Source organism: Notolabrus celidotus, chromosome 4 (assembly GCF_009762535.1).
Source record: "Notolabrus celidotus isolate fNotCel1 chromosome 4, fNotCel1.pri, whole genome shotgun sequence".
Lineage (NCBI taxonomy): Eukaryota > Metazoa > Chordata > Actinopteri > Labriformes > Labridae > Notolabrus > Notolabrus celidotus.
Window position 1 is genome coordinate 18,204,110 of NC_048275.1, and position 20,552 is coordinate 18,224,661.

Below are 20,552 nucleotides of genomic sequence, written 5' to 3' on the forward strand. Positions count from 1 at the left end.
AAACGGCAAACAGACTCCGTAATGTTAAAACCCAGAGCAAGATCTTTGAGAAGTGGTCACACCAGACCGAATAAGGCAGCAACACCAAAACCTTTGAAGCAAGAGTGCATTTCACTGTGTATGAATTCTGTTTCTTAAAGTTGGACAACTTTATTTCTTAATTCAAAAGTGGCATATTCTGGAAAAGTGGGGGAAAGAGCACTTCCTGAATACTGAAAGGTGTGAGTTTGAGGTGCTCTTTGGGTAAGGATGCATGCAGAAAAATAAGAAAGTTTTCAAGGCAATCTGATTTGAACAGTTAAAATGCCTTTTTTCTCCATGAAGACCTGGAAGGCAAACTGTGACAAGTTTCGGTATCAAGCTTTGATCAGGGGGTCAGTGTTTATTATACGATCTATACCACCTTGCCATAAAGTAAAGGCATTTTAACCCGTCTAAAGAGTGCCTTGGAATTTATTCTTGTGTTTCTATGGTTGCATTGTCAGACTCTGGAGGGCTGAGTTGGAGCAAACTTAGAAACAAGCTGTGTCATTAATGGTATCTGCCTTTGAGATGTGCACTGTCCGTTTGCAAAACACATTTTATAACCAGTATGTCATTCATATGATAAAAAAAACCCCACTAGCTATGAAAAAATGAACATTTTATCAGGATTGTCTAATTGTTTGTCAGTGAACACTGCAAAGCTGTTGTGATTTTTTAATTAGCAAAGTATAACACCATGTCATCAGCATACAACAGCAACTTATTTTTCTATTCTTGATCTTTTTGTAGCCACATCCATCCAGACTATCACTGTGTTCAAATAGTAGCGTTGATACAGAAAGCGTCAGAAAAAGTGGGTTTTCTTTTTCTTCTTAATACATCACTGAAGAAAGATGTAAGAAAGTCACCAGACCAATAAGTCAAGCCACTTTGAACTTTGAACTTTGGTTTGACTTAGATCTGATAATTTATTTTTTTAACTCTATTATATAAGAGATTTAGCTCATAAACAGAAATGGACGTGAGTATAGTAAGGAGATTTCACAGTTCTGGGTTTGTCGACTGATGTTTAGAAACTTGCTTTGTGTGTTCTTTTAGTTGGATTTGGTGCCTCTTTATGCTTCAAAACAGACCTCAAGATCTCTTTCTGTCCTTTATCTGTCTGTCTCACTTCTCTCTCTTGGGCCCTCACTTTGTATCTCTCTGTATGTCAAATTACACACACACACACACACACACACACACACACACACACACACACACACACACACACACACACACACACACACACACACACACACACACACACAAGCATTCTGTTAAACACAGTATGAGCAGAGACAGCAAAAATCACACATTTTTTTCCTCCTACATACACACTGTCATTTTCAATTCTTCTTCTGAGCCTCTCTGAGAGGTGTTTGTGCGACTTAATGAAAGAGATTATGTTTGTGCAGGTACTGGATAAAGTTGGATTTGAAAAGATTTAGGCAATCACTTTACTCTTTATTGATTTAGATGCCTAAACCTCATGGTTCTTGTCATGCCTTTGTAGATAGATCGCAGTCGTCAAGAGATGATCAGCGGGTGAAAATATAAAGAATTTTACTGTCACTTTAGATGATTGAAAAAAGTGACATTTTTTCTATTCAGCATGCTTTTGCTAAATAAATGAAATAATTCAGTTATTTGCTATAAACGATACTGTATGAGTATGTATTCAAGTACTGCAGTATGCAGACAATTAAAAATATCAGAAACTCTTTTGAGAGATTCATATTTTTCTCTAGTATGTTTCACTAATATCCACAGTTATGGGTTCTTAATTCTTGTTTTAAGTGTCTTATGAATTGCCAGAATGACTTAATGACCCTCTTTGTATTAACAGATATAGTTTATGGAGGGTTATTTGAAAATGCATGACTCACAAAATTAACCAAGACTGATCGAGCTGCAAGTTTATCAGGAGTTTGTGCAGTCAAGTGCACCTTTTACTTTGTTTGACTGGTTGCTTAAGAATTTAAAAGATGACTGAGATCCTGAAAGTTTTATTGACACAAGGCAGATAAAGTTTATCCTTGTGGTCAACAAGGCTGTGGAAATGAAATGTATTTCTTTGGTAGACTATTATCTTTCTGTATGTAGCCAATGAGGGCTCTAGTTGTCAGACTCAAAAGACCAAGAGGAGAAAATGAAGCTCAGCATCGAACAGCAGCCAAAAAGAGCGAACTCATGACTTCAACAGATTGTGCAACTTCCTTGAGTATCTCAGAGCACTATGTTGCTAACCCTCAGGGTTCAGCTGAACAAGCGTCTGACTGCTTTTCAGTATGACTTTGAATTTTATCAGAGATAACTGATCATCAATCCTTGATGTTCAGTTTCTATCCAAAGCCCTGAGATGCAGGAATCCTTTAAGTGTAGCAGAGAAAATAAAAATGTCTATGTTATTGGTCCTACCTTGTTGTAGAAGGATGATCTGTAAATCCTTACTCCAAGGAAAGGCTGGTACAAAATTAACAGCACTGATCTTTAGACCTTTTACAGAGTGAGAGAAAATAGTATTGACAATTATCTGCATGGCAGTGCAATACAGATGTCGCCATATTTTTAACCACGGACAGTAGAGTAAATATTAACAGTATATATAAACCCAAGTCTGGTTTTGAAAATCAAGATATTTTTTTCTAGATGTACAACTTGGTTGGCTGGTAGAAATAGTAGCTCAAATCTGAGGAGTGTGGAGAGTTGTTGAAAAAGTTGTACCAAAGTTTTTGGGAGGATTACTTTTTCAACTTCTACTCTAGTTTGAGTTGAACAGGTTGATACCACTCTGATAGCTGTGTGCTATCTTTGAGGCTACAGCTGCCACTTGGTGTTCAGCTAGGAGCAGCAAGCTAAAGCTAAAAGGTTAAAAATGCTAGCCTAGTACTGCCCAGATCAAAAGCTTGCTCAAATTATGTGATTTAATCTGAAAAACATAAATGATATATTTTCTTTTTTTTTTTTATGAAAGGGCGTAAAGTTCAGACTGATCGAAGTGGAATCAACTTGCTGAACTAAGCTAATCGGCTGCTGGCTTGCTAGCTGTAGACACAAGAGTGGTATCACTCTGCTCAACTTCTTTCTACAAGTACATTGTATTTCCCAGATGTCAAACTATCCAGTTTTTTAAGTCTGAAAATAGTTGAGCGATGTAAATTAAAAAACAAAAAAAGGTTTAATTTTAGTGATACAGTAGTGGAAGAGAATGTTGCAGTGAGAAAAATAAACTTTAATTGTAAAGATTTCAGTCTAACTTTTGTTCAATGTAACGGGGTCAATGGAATCATTTAAAGCAAAATGTTGTGTGGACTCAAACTGTTCCCTATGAAAACACTTTTGCTGTCATAGGTTTCTGTCATCTCTCTGAATCATCTATGTATAATGAACCTCATTAACATGTCACTCACAGACCTGAAGGTCTCTGTAAACCTGATGTGGACTACAAGCCACCACAGCAGATCCAACTGAAACTGTAATCATGTCACATACAAAAAAAGCTGTTCACAATTTTCAATGTTTTTGTACTGTTTTAATTTATTTTAACAGGATGTTAAAGTTTTTTTGTCTATAATTTCAAAATACTCAAAAGTTGTTCTTCAACAGCCCTCGGCTTCATTTGCGTTACCATTACATCCACATGGTGTTCAGTTGTGATACATTTTGATCTATGGTTCAGTCTCTGTCTTTGTTTACACAATGACTTCTTGCATAAAGAGAAAAGTCCAATCTATGGTAACTGCCCCTTGAATATCTGTAATTTAAATAGTGCTGCTAGAGAAAGAAATTTAATGTACCAACTTACAATAAATACGTAATAGATTTTTTCCAAATGTGACTGTGTGGTTATTTGGCTTGAGGAGTGGGAGGTAACCAGCAAATACACCCTTGGGATTCTGACTGCAGTTTAAGTTGCCATTGAAAGGGTAATTTGATTCCTTTTTAACATTAAGATGATGGCAACACCACAAGAAGGTTTCAATATAGCTTTTTAATCAAGCAAAGCTAGCTGTATGGCTCCTTGGAGGCCTGTTGTTGTTCAGTCATTCCTCTACTTTGATCTCTACTTTGATCCAGGCTGAAATATCTCCACAAAAATGCACAAATGTTATAGAAACATTTTACAGTAATCCATGGTCCCCTGAGGAGAAATTCAAATGGCTACTTAGTATAGAACTTCCCTGAGTGTGACATTGTTCTGGGTGATCTCACTCAGAAATATTTGATAGATTGACACTAAACACAGTCCAGACATTCATGTCCCCCTCAGAAGAAATCTTAAGGTGCATTGCGACAAAGAGTCTTTTTGCCCCCAGAACTACTTTCCCTGGAACTAAAAGGTTCCTGTGCCCCCATTGTTGTCTGCGGTTCAATCGCGGGCTGAAGTCCAAGATAGCTTGTGCAATCAGGCCAGTGACGTATGGAGAAAAAAAAATATTAAATAATATTTTGAAATCTTAATAAATAACTAAACTAGTATGCATTCCCAGGAACTCCCTCTGTGTTTCAACAACTGTGTAAACTCCACAAACACCGTTACGTTCAGCCGAAAGTTCCAGGACTTCTTTGAAAAGTACTACCCCCAAAGCAGGGGCTTTTCAGGGGGAGATTAACTACCCCTGAACTAAATTTAGACCCTGGTTCCTCAGGTCGAAACGCATGTAGTTCAGGGGTAAAGTTCCTGTGGTCGAAAAACGCCTATAGGTACTTGAAAGCCTCCTGACTTCTGATATAGTGCCATCATTTGCTCACCAAGAGATTAATCATGACTTCTATAAAACTGTAGAAATATACTTTTCAACATTGTGTTAGCTTGCTGACTTGTTGAACTAAGAGGTCGACATAGTAAATATCCTCGCGACTAAATATAGCATTTTTAGTACACTGACATTAGCATTGTAGCTCAAAACACCACTGTGTGTAATACAGATTTACAAAGATGTTAGAAAGGCTTTTAGACTTGTAAGCAAACATTCGGTTATACAATTTGATTGTATGTCTATCATCAGTGTATGAAACTGTGTTTGGGTTGATTGTTGGCATGTAGTATAAAGAACTTCAAGTGGTTGAAAGCACCTAAAACTGACATAGAAACCCCAAAAATATGAGTCAACAACTTACCTTTCACCATGAAACCTTCTGTTCATTTGTTCTTTTTTTGGACAAAATTAGTCATTTAAAATAGATTTGGTCTTAATAAATCAGGATGATAATACAATCTCAACTGTAGCAGTATACATATATTTTGTATCTAAATATGATGATAGTTCATCAGTCACTGATTATTTTAGTGTACAACTTTTTATGAGTATACAACTCAGTATAGTGCTGAACAGTGTTTTCTTTGGGGGGGAAGTGTTTAGTTTAGGTGTAGATTTCAAAATGCTGATTTAGGGATAGAAGGTTTCACAAATCCTTGGTCTCAAACAACAAAACTTATCTTAGATTGCTGAAAGTGAAAACATTTACAGCTTTGTTTGACTGAAATCAAGGACATGCACTGGAGGGCTTTCCATGTATCTGGTTGAAATGATATGCTTCTTCTATGGTGTCTTGACAGAACCCAAAATGCCCCAACATTTGAATTAACATAGGGCGTCATCCAATCACACCTTTCACACTGAAAATACAACATACAAACGTTAATCACATAAGATGAGGCAGTCTCATTTAAAAACTGCTTTAATTCATCAACCAAACCCAGGATCTTGTTTTCAGACTTGTTTACATTCCGACGAACAAGGTGAGACCACATGCTAAGGGCAGAAGAGGAGGCAGGTTGGTGTGCATGGGTGCTCTCTCATACAATCCTCTGAATGTATGTGTATGTGTAACTTTTCATACAGTCCTCCCTGTATGTGGGCATGTGTATGGACACTCGTGTGTCAGGTTGTGTGTTTGTGGGTGTTTTCTGTCAGACAGTCTTTTGATCGGTCGCCTCTGGAGCTGTTGAAGCCGATGCTGAGTCCTCCAAGGTCTTGTCTAATCCCTGGCTGCAGTCTCTGTCTCCTGACTGAGCGCCGTCTTTCACTGTGGTGGCAGCGTTGGAGTAAGTCGCGTCTATACTCTCATAAGCCTCTGATGTCCACTGAGGAAGAAGGAAAGAGGAGGAAGAGGGAAGGAAGAAGGTTCATTTTTCATCAAGGAACACAGTGAAGGGAATTCTCACCCAACCCCAGAAAACTTTAACCTCACTAGTTTTGAATACACAATTACCAGCTGATATTAAATATGTTTTGTAGAGTTCTAAGTTTCATTCTACATCCTGAAACACCTCTGTAGAAAATGCAACTCATGAGTTTTGAAAAGATAACATCTGAAAAAGAGTTGGCTGCCAACAGGTAATGAAGACCTGTAAGTTAAAGTGGGGAGGTTGTTGAAAAATGAAGTCATGCATCTGTGGTGTGGTGTTTCAGCCCAACAATAGCTTTTCAAAAAATGTACAGTTGCTCATGTGGAGAGATTATATTGCTCCAGGCATGTAAGTATCATAAACTTGTATTTTCCCCAGAGCTTGTTCTCAGCAACAACCAAAACTGCACTGAAAATATCACATGGTCTTTTTGTAAAAGAACAACTGCACTTCTAATTTCTGCATAAAACTGGCAAGACTTTTAAGATAGTAAGCCCGGGCCCTAAGAGGCAACATCAATTTCACCTCAAAGCTCAAAGTGCTTGTTAGGAAATTGAAAGTACGACATTAATACATTTTTCTGACTCATTTAAATAAAGTCTTGAGCTGTGTCTCCTCTTTCTTCCTTAAAGCAATATTTTGTACAACGTGGAATTAGGCAGCCAGAGATGAAGTCATGACTTAGAGTCTTCTTTTAGGGAAGCATGAATTTGCTTGGAGTAAATGTTAAGAAGATCTGCCCATAAGCTTCAAGTACTGTTCAAAGCTAATATTGAACTACTGGAAGAAGTTCAATACTTTGTTTTTTTTCCAGAGGGTTACATGTGACACTTAATGTGACTGTAACATTCAACAAGTTAAAGGAGACAGTTGGATTAAAGAAAAACAGACTAGAAACTACAGAGTCTCTATGGCCATGCATTTTAACTTCTCCATTTTAGTACTAAATCATTTCAGGGGGGTGCCTTGACTAATTTCTCTCCTAATCTCAAAATAATAGAGTTTGTTTCTCGTGATAATGGGATAACTTTCTGGCCATCTACAATACAAATCAATAGACAGCTCAGTGTGATAGGCCAGACCACAACATGCCATGCTGCCACTTCTAATGAGGTAAAATCAGCCTAATTGTGTGTTTGTTTTGTGCTGCTGCAACTCTGGGGATACAAAGTATGATCATCTGATGATGAGATCTCGAGGAAAACAAATGGGATTAACTTATCATGAAAACAGCATCATTAAAATGAATGGATCCATGTCTGAGTGGGGATTCCTAGGGGCTTAAAATATGCTGTCCAGGTCCTTTCAAATTCACAAATATAAAAGTTCTATCTTGTTTGATTAACACGGGAAAACATGTACCCAGTAGTAGTGTTTTTTTAGGGTTTTGTGCCAAATAAGGTCTGCTCGAGGGGGCAAAATTCAAGCTGTATACATCTGTACTCAAGCATACAGAAGTATCAGTTTTTCAGCAAACTTGTTTAGGACACATTTAGGATTCATAAGATAGACATAAATGTGGATCTACAAAAAGTATAAGGTAAAGCAAAATCCTGGCGTGTCCAACCTGAGTTCATGTTGGTGGGTGTTCGCCATAAAACAGGAGTCTGAGGTCAAGTTTTCATATCACAGGGACCCTAAATGGATCTGCAGCCCTCACACTTGTTGGAGGCAGGGACTTTGCATGTGCACCTGCTCATTTTGTCCTTACCTGCGTTGCCCTGCTGCTGGACCTATGTGAGGGTCCCATGGCGATGTTGACACTGGACGAGGACTGTGTATCGGTGGTGTTCCCCCCTCAGCAGCAGATAGCCCCGAGATAACCAGCCCACTGGAGAAACTTCTCTTCCCAAACAGCAGGCTGAGGGTGGATGAAGATGAGGAGACCTGAAGAAAAGCAAGACAAAGAAACGATGAAAACAGTTTTTAATATGATTCTGCAAAGGATTGTACACTGAAGCACAAAAACACAACAGCTCATACACTACCAATTATCAGGGACAGTAGGCTGGAGCTAAGAATAGCTGTTGCCAATACAACATTATAATCACATGTTGGAGTCATCAGCTGGAAAATTGAGTTTGAATTAAGGTTTTGAAATGAAGACAAACATAAAACTTCAAACCTCAGTTGTTAATAACATCAACTTATTTATAACCTGCAACAAAATGTAATTCAGAGGCTTTGTGCTGAGCATGACACTATTTTAACACAGATCTTTGACAACAATTTTCTCATGCTGGATGGCTATGAAGTATTTGTACGAACACCATATTTTTCAAAAGGTATGTACGTTGAAGTATCCCAAAGCTTGATCCGTAAGGCAACTGGACTGGTAGAAATTCTTGAAGACGTTTCACCTTTCCTCCGAAAGGCTTCTTCAGTTCTGACCAGACTGGGGAAGAGCTCGAAGATATAAGCCACTAACAGTCATGTGTGGGTTTGTGACTCCTGGACACGCCCACGACTGTTAGTGGCAGTTAGTGGATGACTGAGTACCTTCACAGACATACGCAGAAGTATGTATGTACTGGCTATATGTAGAACCAAAGTCATGCATTGTGTTCAATAATCATCCACTAAGTGTTTTGCTTTTATTTATGATTGTTTTGGATCAATTTACTGCTTTAGAGAATTTAAATTTGCAGAAAATAATGAATAAACAATCTTTAAGAACACAATTTTCAATGTGGTATACATTTCATGACCTCAGGAAAACCGTCTCTATTGTCATCTTCATAGCAATACATTTTTTCCAGCATTTTGAGGTGTATTGGGTAATTGATTTAGACTAAGCAGAAGGAGGCGTATGCAAATAAAACTATACCGAATGGATTTGTTTATTATCATGTTTTTTGGGGGTTGTGGGTTTTATATCAATCAATCTATCAGTAAGTAGTTTTCCTCAGTAATGTTTTAAATCTTTATTGTCTTCCTGTGTTTAGTGTGTTTTAAAGCTTGCATGTATAAAAAACTCCAACCTGGCTAGAGCGCTGCTGATGCTGCGCTGCCTGCAGCTGAGAGCTGATCCCACTGGCTCCTGACAGACGAGGAACCTGAGGAGAGACAAAGATCCTCTTATTGATTTCTTCTTATTGTAAGAGCATGCTAAAGCAGTTACAACAGATCTACATATGCTCCTACACCTGGGAGAAAATGGAGGCTATGGAAGTGTTGAAGGACAGCTGACTGTTGGGACAGACGTCCTAGCACAAGCCCATGGGTGGAGCCTGAGTCCAGGATGGGTCCTGATTGGCTGGTGACTGGGGGACGCTGACTCTGTGGCTGCACTGACCGACTGCGATATTCTCTCCTTGCTGCAAAGAAAACACCACAGGAACACACATACACCAATTCACAATTAAACCAATAGTAAAAACCATACATTACACAAGAGATATACTGAAGCAACCAATTAACTAGTCAATAAAACTGAAATTTAATCTTCAACAAGCTGACTAGTCCAAGTCCAATCACAGAGCCTTTAGGTAAGCAATGTCAAGTTGGAGTGTTTTAACTGGCGTGTATAATATTATAGTGTGAGTGTGTACCTGCGTTGTGGTGTCTGTGGCTGTGTGTCGTCCTGGCTCTGTGCTGGTACAGGCTCAGGCTGTTGGACGTCACAGAGGACGGGCGGTTGTGGCTCAGAGAGGAAGACCCACCAGCGGCACAGTCCACATCCTCCATGTTCACACCGCTGTTACAGCTGGTCAGGTTGTCCTTACGCACTCTGTAGAACACACACATACACACACACGCACACAACAACAACAAACACAAAACACATGGCTTGGATTTATCATTTATGTGCACACTGGCACATTGGACAAAAAACAAAGGGACCATCAAAAATTTAGCAAGCCTCGACTATAGCAGCCAGATAAACACACACATTCACACATACACACACACACATACATTTACACCCAGAGAAAGGGAGGTGTTATGTAACTGTGCTTTCATATGTGACGCACACCGGTGCAGTCCCTCTCTTAAATAAGTTAAATATGTTCTGGCTGTCGAAGCTCAGCCGCTCTCCTCAGCTTCTCTGCTACTTAGTGAAATTAAGGCACACCCTTAACTGAAACAGGATTAACAATCTAATCTAATCTGAAAGGAAAACTCAGCCTCTTAAGAAGCTTAAGTAAGAGCACCACTGATTCAAAGACACACACACCCACACACACACACACACCACACAACACAACACACACACACACCACACACACACACACACACACACACACACACACCACCCACACACACACACCACACACACACACACACACATACACACATCACATAAGCTGCCCTGCAGAGGTTAATGGAAGGCCTGTATGATAAATGATGCTGGAGGTAATGTGTAGAGAAAAGAATGAGAAACAAAAGAGAGGAGCGAGGGAGTGATCGGAAAGGAAGGAGACATGTAAGGAGGTGAATCTTTTGGCAGCACTCCCAGTCTGCAGTCTCTTTTTTACACGTGCACTCCTGCTGTCCATGTAAATGTATTTAAAATTGCATTAAGTGGGCGAGGAAGTCTCTCTGTGGCTAACACTGACTTCCACTAAGTCAGTATTCGTAAATCCACAGAGAAGCCCTCAGTCAGCAGGCAGACGAGGCATTACACTGTAATTCTTTCCTTTTACAGACTGGCTTGAAGGAAACAACAAGCAGAATGTGTGAAAAATATATAAGACCCAGTCTTGCATGTCAAAAAATACGTAACACAGTTTCTACTTGCTACTTTTTTCTAGGCTGCATAAACATTACACAGAAGTGACAGCGTGGACAAGGAGACACCAGACAGAGTGATGAAGAGCAGCAGAGGAACTTATAGCGAGTGAAAATGTGTGAATATGTTGATACCATTTCCCTGTAATACATGCAATGAAAGTATCTAGATCTGTACTGAGATACACTGGACAGAAAGAAGAGTATATGAAATATATGATTACTGTGGAGCTGTGGGAGGAGGTTACACTACCGTTGTCTAAAACTGCAGCTAATCACACTTACGCTGAAAGCCAGGTTGTGAAACCCTGGCACCAATATGTGGATTGAGATACTGAACGTTACAAGCTAGCCTAACCAGATTGAAAGGCATCTTGGGTCGTGGTGCAAAACAATAGTAAAAAGGCACACAGCTTGTGGATTTAAGGTGGCTCCAGCTAAAACCCTTAAGACTGCACAAACACACAAACCATTCACAGAGTAAGCCCAAGTTTAACCACCAGTCATCCCAACCATACACCCCTATGTTACCATTTACAGCAAGGTGCACTTTTGCCTCTTCATCCTCTCTGCATCCTTTTGGGCCCAATCTTCACATTGGGCGTGGTTTAGCATACCCTATATTACATTACATGCAAGAATGCAGTCTTTCAGCAGAGTTTGCAGCAGTTTTAGCAGCAACATAATTGAAATTGTCTCCCATGAAATGTTTTTATGCAAAAGATGGAGGACATTTTTGAGCAATAAGTAAAAGAGAGGCTGAATTTGATCACATGTAGCCTCTGGGGTTAGATGACTGGTAGAGGAATTTAGGTTTTACTGTAAATGTGCACACTGCATTATTCAGTACAGTAAACTTAATTATTTATCTAGAGTGAGTGATTCAAGGAACCTTTAAGACTGATGGTTGTTTCGGGAATGAACCCGTGACCTTCAGTTAAATATCATCTTTTCATTAACCTCACTGAACTATCTCTTAGACGATGAGGAGGTCTTTATCTTCAACCTTTATCGTGTGAATAACCTTAATTGAAGAGTAGAGTCACAGGGAGAGTTTTGTGTAAGGGCTGAGTCAGAGTGAACAAGGAGGGAAAGTAAAGAAAAAGAACTCTAGACAGATTATTCGTTTTTTTGGAATTTTTAAATGTACATAAATAATCTATATGAAAAACTGACCGTAACCATTTCGAGCACAGCCATGAGCGAATAGTGTCCAGGCTTAAGCTCCTCCTCCAATGCTGCGCAGTGTGCGGTGTGTTCCTGCATATGACGTGGTAAGTGGTGACACATACCTGCAATAATAATACAAGAAATGTCAGCAAAAAGAGTCTCCTGCAGATAGACAAAGCTGTGAAAATTAGATTATTAAAATCATTGTTAAACTTGGTAATATGGAAGCGCAGCACTGAGTGTTTCCTACATAGGGTAGCCGAGTGGTTGGTCACATGATGAGTTGACCATGTTTCTGAGCGCCTGCTTTGAGTTCTGAATGCTGCCACGCTCCGGGTTTCGGTTCCGTTAAAAACACCAACTCCTGCTGCTGGCCGGCCCACAGACCTCGCACGCACTCTTTATTTATCTGCACAGAGATCAAAGAAGTGATCTGATTATACAGAAGAGAACATCTCACAGGAGGAGGGCAATGATGGGAAATTAGTTTTGAAGGGGACATGAACTTTGTGGTTTATCTGTTTTTTGGAAAAACAATACATTCAAATGGCATTACTTTGTCTCTGAAAGGGCCTCTAAGGAAGTAAGAGTAAACAAACCTCCTAATCAATCTGCTTTTTTGGCTTCATCTGATCCTTAAGTTTTAAAATCACCCACTTTGAACAACTGAAACTTAATGGAGCAGAGTATTAGCAGGAAATTGGTGCACTTAGTAAAATAATTGCTGAATCCAAAGGATAGATTAATACTACATTAACCCTCACTGGGTAATGGTTTGACATTTATGAAACTTGCACTCTCCTGACCTGCCAGCCCTCTTTTTAACGAGGAAGCTGGAATCTTTAAAGGGTTTTTAACTGTTTCATTCTGGGGTCACAACCCAATTATTTCTACCAGTTTATGGAAGAATTTATGACTTTTTAATTTATAATTTATTTAATATTTGTTATCACAACCTGTCTATGACAACATACAGCATATGAAACAATTTTTTTTTCTTCTGTATAACGCCCTTTATATTTGAACTAAACTCAAAGTGCTGCATGCCAAGACTCTGTAAGTCTTAAGTTCCCTCTCAGGCAAAAACACAACCACACTCGTGCCTCATTCCTATCAGTGTACAAGAGACAAAAAAATATTACAAAAAAGTCTTTGTAGATGGCAACAGAGAGCAGTTATGTGCACAGACTCTTCTTAAATGGATTTTAAGAACATAAAAAGCTGGAAATATGTATTTAATTCAACTTACAAGATAGTGCAGTTATTGTTTAATTTCTCTGAGAATGGAAGTCATATTTCAAGAATTTAATATGAAAATACTGTTTCAACACTGGTTATTTTGTCAAGAATACTGAAAGTTAGTATGACTTACTCACTTCCTTTGCTCTGGCTTAGAAAAAGAATAGGCAACCTATTTCATTAGCTAAGCGTCTATATACTATATACGTCTGTATACTTCAAGGGTAACTCATCCCCCAGAACCTCTAAAGCTTGGTATTTATACACATTATTTTTTTTTCTTTAACATAAAAAAAGTGATGTGTACATATAACATGTTAGGATGTTGTGTGATAGTAAATGAGCTTTTATAGGAGCAAGGCTGGCCGCCCCCAGGCTTAAAACGTTAGCTTTTTTTGGGGACAGAGAATGAAAACAGCACATCCTCCTTAGTCCATCTCTTAACTGCATTTTTGAAGTTCTTTAATCCACACATATTAATATCATTATTATTTTCTGTCTGAGCAACAACAGACACTTTCCAGCCCCCCACACCAATGTCCCCCCCAACTGACTTCTCAGCAGCCACCACTCCCCTTCCCTCTCTCCCTATCACCCCACCCCCTCCAAGGACCTGTGGAATATTTCGGCACCTGTCACTTCAAAACAATTACTGTATTTTCACACACCTGCACACTGTACATACTCTAATGTCGATGTTTATACTTTTTAAACTGTTATGTATATTATTTTTTCTATTTCTATATAGCTTTATAATTTCTCATATTGTACATTTTATACAGTTTATTTGTGTATATTTTTAAAGTTACAAGTTTAATTCTATTGTTTATTTTCTCATAGTTAAATACTATACTTTAGACTATTTCTTTTTAGGCATCTGGAGGACTGCTCCTTACAAATTTCACTGTTACACCCTAACAATGATAATAAAGATATCTTATCTAATCTTATCTTATCTTATTCAGAAGGAGTATGTCAAACTATTCCTTTAACATTATACTCTCATGTTAAACTGTAAATATTCTCGTATTAAAAATAAATAAGTGCCAAGACTTGAACAGAGTTTGTAGCACTTAAAATAACTGCTGAGGAAAAGTTATTGATCTGCCAATTATTGTGGTCATTTTGTGCAATGGGTCGTAACTGAACTTTACTTATGATGTCTAATGTGTTGGTACAATATATGAGTCAGCACTTTTCAGGAGACGCCCTGCTTCTGTCTAGCAAGTAGTTCAGACATTCTCTTTCGAGGCTTATTTAGTAGCTTGTGTTCTTTAAATCAGAAACTTCAATTTTCTCTTAAGGTTTAAATAAAATAATGATTTGAGGCAGATTCTACTTAAAAATTGTATGTATAGTCAGCCGTATGGATAGAAATATCGGTTGAGTCGGTTGTATCTTCAGAAACCAGTACACTAAGCAGACCTTCAGAACACTCAGAGACCCATTTGCATTGAAACCACACACATTAGTCATTCATTTTGCACCATTATCCCCCTTGTGCCTTGGCTGCAACCTGAAAAAAGAAAAAGGCTCACACTAATAGTACATCACAAGCTCGCTATATCCACACTCCTTCCTCACCTTGATGACCTTGAAGCTGAGGTGGCGTTTGTACAGCATGATGATCTTGTACTCCGTCGGTGCCGTCAATCGATCATGTGTCTGAGTGTGAGCAGCGTGTCGCGGCTAGATAGCACCGCCTTACGCCAGGCCGGGTCACTCTCATGGCAGATGACCAAGCTGCTACGGTAATTTGTGATGGCTTCGTACAAGATAGATGCCTCTTCGGTCTCCTCCAGACAGGTGAAGTGATCCTGAAAGGGAAGACATAAAGCATGATGGAGCACCCCAGGGCTTGAGCAGATTAAAGGGAAAAGGTCCATTGTTAAGCTGTAATAAAAGACTTTAAATTCTACTTATACATTCACATAGAGGCAGAGAGGACATACATTTTTACAATTCATGAAATATGAGATTTGGAAACAGCAGCAGCAGTCATATAAAAGCACAGCAGACTAATTTACCTGATGCAGTTTGATGCTCATTCTGACAGCAGGAGCCACCACCTTCTGCAGGAGGTCCAGATCAGCAAAACCCACTCATCTTTGGTAGCGATGCGAAAGTCTCCTTTGAAGAGGGTGTTAAATCCATAAAGAAAAGACTCCAGACTTTGTGGATAGATGCAGGATTTTGTTGGAGGAAAAGAGAGATACAAGACAGAGAGAGAGAGAGAAAAAATAAGACGGGGGTTATGCAACTTTAAAGTGTAAAATCACACAAATACACAAAGTTATGAGAGCAGGACAGAGAACGTGAAAGATTTATCTGCAAGTGCCCCTTGTGGTGTCAAACTGCTAGAGAATATGTACTGACAGTCCTGTTACTGAACAACACTTGTGCAACAAGTACAATAGAAAAGATATGCTGTATTCATAGGAATAACATCAACCAGACATCCAGTCTATTTTCAAAGGCAGAAGAAAACACTGCTTTTTATATTTTACTACATTTATTTTAGCTGAACCAATTAAAATGTGTGTATCTAATTTAACTAAAATTCTTTATTCACTTAGTTCAAATCATTCATGTCACTTTAAATATGTAAAAATAAAATAAAATCAAAGTTTTAATAAAATCAATAAAATGAATCACGTTTTAACAAATATTAAAAAGACTAAGAATTACAAGAAGTGCAAAACACACCCTATTATCCAGCAATAGCCCAAATGAAGTTGTTACTTTTGAAAGAACACCCAACAAAGTTTATCCCTGGCATGACAGTTTATATGCAATGGCACAAAAACACTCATATCGAGTTTGCTGCAACACCCTCACTTATGATGGCTAATGTAAACTAACTTAAGCTAGACATTACTGAGTAACTGAGAGAACTGGGTCTCTTCTCTGACTTTGTGTCAGAGAAGCAACCCCACTGTCCCAAAGTGATTTAATGTGGCTTCATTTAGCTGGTCTGCAGAAAATCAGCCTACCTATATGAGCATGTGGCTGTGTTTCCTGTGTCTTTATGAATTAATCTACTGCTACTGATGCTTTTGATAAGTTACTGTTCACTAACCCTAAACTTAGTAGTCATCTGGAAAAAAGGCAGAAAACTCATTACATTTTCTACTTTCAAGGTTTATTTGAAATTTAGCGACTAATTTGTTGATATTTTTATTATCATGGGTCACATGTACTATTTCTAGATGACTTAAAAAAGAAACATTCTGGAAGACATCTCACACACCCCCATTTGTGTCTCGCAACCCCCCAGGGGGTCCCGACCCACACTTTGGGAACCCCTGGTCTAGGGGGAACCACACTTATAAAAGTGGAGAGCCCTCTTTCTTTTATACAACAACATGTTATTCAACTTACAGAGAATTATTTAATAATTATTAATCTTGAGAAGTATTAAGACTGATCATGTTAGTAGGATTCAAGAGTCGATTGGGAGATTTCAACACAAAATCAGTTTTTCCTATTGGTTTCAGGAAGTTCATGAATCTATTTGTTATTTTGCCACAAGGTTACCTGTTTGACATGTTGTGTGACGCTGTGCCAAGTGATCTCCTCCCCAGGACAGAGAGAGCGTAACACAAAGTCACCAAAGTAGAGTCTTCATCACTGTCGACAGGCTGTGCAAAAAATACAAGAGAGGGCAAACGTGAAGAAAATGGCATTTTGGAAAGAAAGAGAGAAAACAGATTATCTAACAAGGATTTAAGGTGATAATATCATGTGATGTACACCTTACAGGAAATAAAATAAAGGACTAGTGTGAATTTGTTACTTTAAGTGTGTTTACATTTTTAGAGTAATGCCTCTCTTTCTGCCCTTTTAACCACTTTAAAAACAATGCCATAAAATGATAGGTTGATGCTTCTCAAAGGCAAACTATTTGGAGCTCTGACACTCCCTAAGCAGCTCTAACCCATATTGCAGCCTGATAGAAAAATCTTTAAGTGCTGTACCGTCTCCATCTTCCCTGCACAGTACTGGATCCACTCCAGGTAGACGTTGCAGAAGCTGGCACGCGTCACCCCTGCAGGCAGTGCACGTAGTCTTCATCAATCTTCACACTAAAGACCTGAGGGTCACGTTCGATGTGGTGCCACTTGGTGTAGGACTGCAGCGCCTCTTCAATGGAGGCATCCTTGAGCCAGGGGGAGAGTTTGGGAGAGTGGACCAGGTAGTAGGAGTGATACTCTGAGAGGAGAGGGGTGAAGAGTCACAGGGCATTAGTCAAAGGCAGCCAAAAAGAGCAACTCTATGAAGCTGTTAGTAGCTGCTGACCATTTCTAAGTCACTTATGTGAGGCTACCATGCGTTATGATTAATGCATGAGATACTGGTTTGACTGTCAGTTGCACTTTCTAACCTTCTGGCTAGAGAAAGAATCTGTTGAGATAAGTGAGAAATTCAAAACTAAAAGGAAGGTCAGTGAGTATGTCAAACCTTGATGAATTATTAAAGCTGCAATTGGTATCTTTCTATATCCAGGACTCTTTAAAACTAAACAGTATGTAGAAACAGGGGTGTGTCTAGAGGGGCCTGGCTCCCCTTTAAAATTTGACTGACCGCCCTTAGGTGCCCCCCAAAATCCTAATTTATAATAGGCTATTTGCCTTGTAAGAGGTATGACTCATGTTAATATCAACTACTTGGACTGTTCGCCTGCAGTAGTTTTTTTTTTGGATTTCTTTTTGTTTTTGCTTTAAATTGTAGAAAATGACTTTGCACATCAAATCAATAAGACAGGTGTGTAGGAGGATAAACACCATCAAAAATTGCAAAGAAACTTGAGCACACAGTTGGTACTGAAACATTGTTCATCATCCATTATCTTGACCGCTTATCCCATTAGGGGTCACGGGGGGCTGGAGCCTATCCCAGCTGGCTTCGGGCGGAAGGCAGGGTACACCCTGGACAGGTTGCCAGCCTATCACAGGGCTAACACAAAGAGACAGACAACCATTCACGCACACACTCACACCTACGGGGCAATTTAGAGTGATCAATCAACCTGGTGAGCATGTTTTTGGACTGTGGGAGGAAGCCGGAGTACCCGTAGAGAACCCAGAACCAGAACCTTCTAGCTGTGAGGCAACAGCGCTACCACTGCACCACCGTGCAGCCCTGAAACATTGTCAATAATTGTCAGTTTGATTGCAATTTTTAAGTATTTTTGACATACATCTTCTTCTTGAGTCCTAAAAAAGATTGATGTTTCCACTCTGATATTTTACTGTTTAAGGTTAAAAGTTAAAGAAATATACACAGGAATTTCACATCTGTATAATACCTTAAATAGATATGATTAGTGCTGACAGAAGGATACATCTTTGTTTATTCCTCTGTGTGTTTGTGTGCACACATACTTCATGCCACCCCTGTATGAGTCAGTGACCAGGTTGGGCCAGCCCAGTCATAAAAGTCTAGACACGCCCCTGTGTAGAAACTCAGCAATCTCTTTTTTTTCTAATCAGTTTTTAGTATACTATGATGTATATTAACCAGATGTAAGTCAAACCAGGATAATCACTCTTAAGGTACAGTAGTGAAAAGAAAATGGCATATTCCTCAATTTTTTTTAGAGGGTTTGTGTTTCAGAAATGAAGAAAGTAACCATGTCCCTGTGATAATTTCCTCAACTAAAAACACATGTATCAAGTTTAACTACTTTGAAAATCAATCCAAGGTAAAGTTGCAAAATGTACATAAACAGACACAGAGATGAGTCGAACCTTCAGATAGTAGGTGATGAGGAGCTTTCGGAGATCGTACACTTGAAGCATGGTGGCGGCGTTGTTCTCACTGATGCTGTAACCCTCCAGCAGGTACTTGGTTGCCATCACCTCCCAGGCCAGCCAGCGTAGGTTGAAGGCCGCATTGCACGACAGCATGTGGGGCAAGTGACCGGGCTCACAGCAGCAGCATGCGTCATCCTCCTCCACGCCCTCTGTGATTGCCTCCACCTCTCGCTGCTGGCAGTACGTACCTGAAGATGGAGAGAGATGGAGGTGATCAGCCAGACAGCACGGGAGAGACAAATTTAAATTGAAACAGTGGTGCAAAGGTGGGAGGTAGTGATGGTTAAAAATGACCTCTGAACTCCAGCCCCCTCAGCTGGAACGTGACCAACCCGTTGCCAATCTCAATGAGGTGGACCAGGGCGTTGAGGTAGTCAGACGCCAGAATGAAACAGTCTCCAGCTCCGTAGTTGCCCCATCGACCCAGCATGAGGTCTCCGCAAAGTGAATGCTGCAGCGAGCGGGTCAGGTACTCGTAAAAGATGGAGTTCAGGTTGCTATCATCACACCCTGCAAGCAAAGGATATGGGAGAAGTATACAGTCAGGTGAAAAGGTTTCAGAAAGGCATGGATGGAAACTTCTCCTCTGTGTGTATTTGAGAGGACAGATAACTTAAAGAAGCAGTTAAAAAGGTCTTACCTGTCTCCTTATCCACTTGGGACACCAGCCTGCTGTTGGAATTGTCTATGCGCTTTGTGCTGCAAAGAACCAAAGATAGAAAACTGTCAGATACATATTAAAGGCAAACTATGTCATGTCTGTCAATAGAGCTCTGGTAATGACCAATAACAAAAGTAGTTACACATAGTTTAATTGTTTGTGGAATAGTTTTGAATTTCGAGAGTTGTAGTTTTCATTGTTAAACAACTTGTGTTTGATTAAATAATTGGGTTGTCGTTTTATTTTCAGTGAGCTATACATGCATTTTTGTTTCACATTGTTTTCTAGAAAAAGAAGAAGAAAACGTTAGCTAACACTCTGCTAATGATCTTCCTCACTCTTGAAAGTCTTACTAGTGTTTTTGCGCATCCAGCTATTGTACCAATAAAGGTAAAAACGCTCTAAAAAAAACCCTCTCATTGATGGTCTTGTCTGAGATTTTACATCATAAATAGGCATCTTTTTTCATTTTAGTCTGTTTCATAAGTAGTGAAATTCCCTCACAGGAGCTTTAATACTTCCACAGCCTTCTACAGTTGAAATCTAATATTTCAGAACTAAACTGTTCTGTGGTCTCAGTTGTTGTCCATCTGAAACTTTTAGCTGTCATGTCATCTTGATGTTAACATTGTCAACCGGCACAACCTCAGCCTAAAACGCCAAGATCCAACTCCTGCAGAGGTGCTGCTACCACTGATTTTTAAATGTTTCAGTTCCAAGCAAACCCCAGCGTCTAAACATAATCACAGGCTGCTTCATGTCAACTCACTGAAGT

The 20,552-nt window shown here is 39.3% G+C and overlaps 1 protein-coding gene across 1 annotated transcript in view; it reads right to left on the minus strand.

Annotated features, from left to right (window-relative positions):
- Positions 1-5,691: 5,691 nt before the first annotated feature.
- The window catches only part of pcnx2 (pecanex 2), a 35,752-nt gene continuing 20,891 nt past the window's right edge, over positions 5,692-20,552 (minus strand). Inside the window, 21 exon segments of the mRNA XM_034681466.1 lie at positions 5,692-6,115; positions 7,872-7,960; positions 7,963-8,047; positions 9,142-9,216; positions 9,307-9,354; positions 9,356-9,477; positions 9,712-9,890; positions 12,068-12,116; positions 12,119-12,183; positions 12,312-12,409; positions 12,411-12,470; positions 14,885-14,950; positions 14,953-15,117; positions 15,328-15,398; positions 15,401-15,471; positions 16,838-16,941; positions 17,278-17,345; positions 17,348-17,510; positions 19,051-19,304; positions 19,411-19,626; positions 19,757-19,815. Of these exon segments, the coding sequence (XP_034537357.1) occupies positions 5,942-6,115; positions 7,872-7,960; positions 7,963-8,047; positions 9,142-9,216; positions 9,307-9,354; positions 9,356-9,477; positions 9,712-9,890; positions 12,068-12,116; positions 12,119-12,183; positions 12,312-12,409; positions 12,411-12,470; positions 14,885-14,950; positions 14,953-15,117; positions 15,328-15,398; positions 15,401-15,471; positions 16,838-16,941; positions 17,278-17,345; positions 17,348-17,510; positions 19,051-19,304; positions 19,411-19,626; positions 19,757-19,815 (2,281 nt within the window). The 3' untranslated portion in view covers positions 5,692-5,941.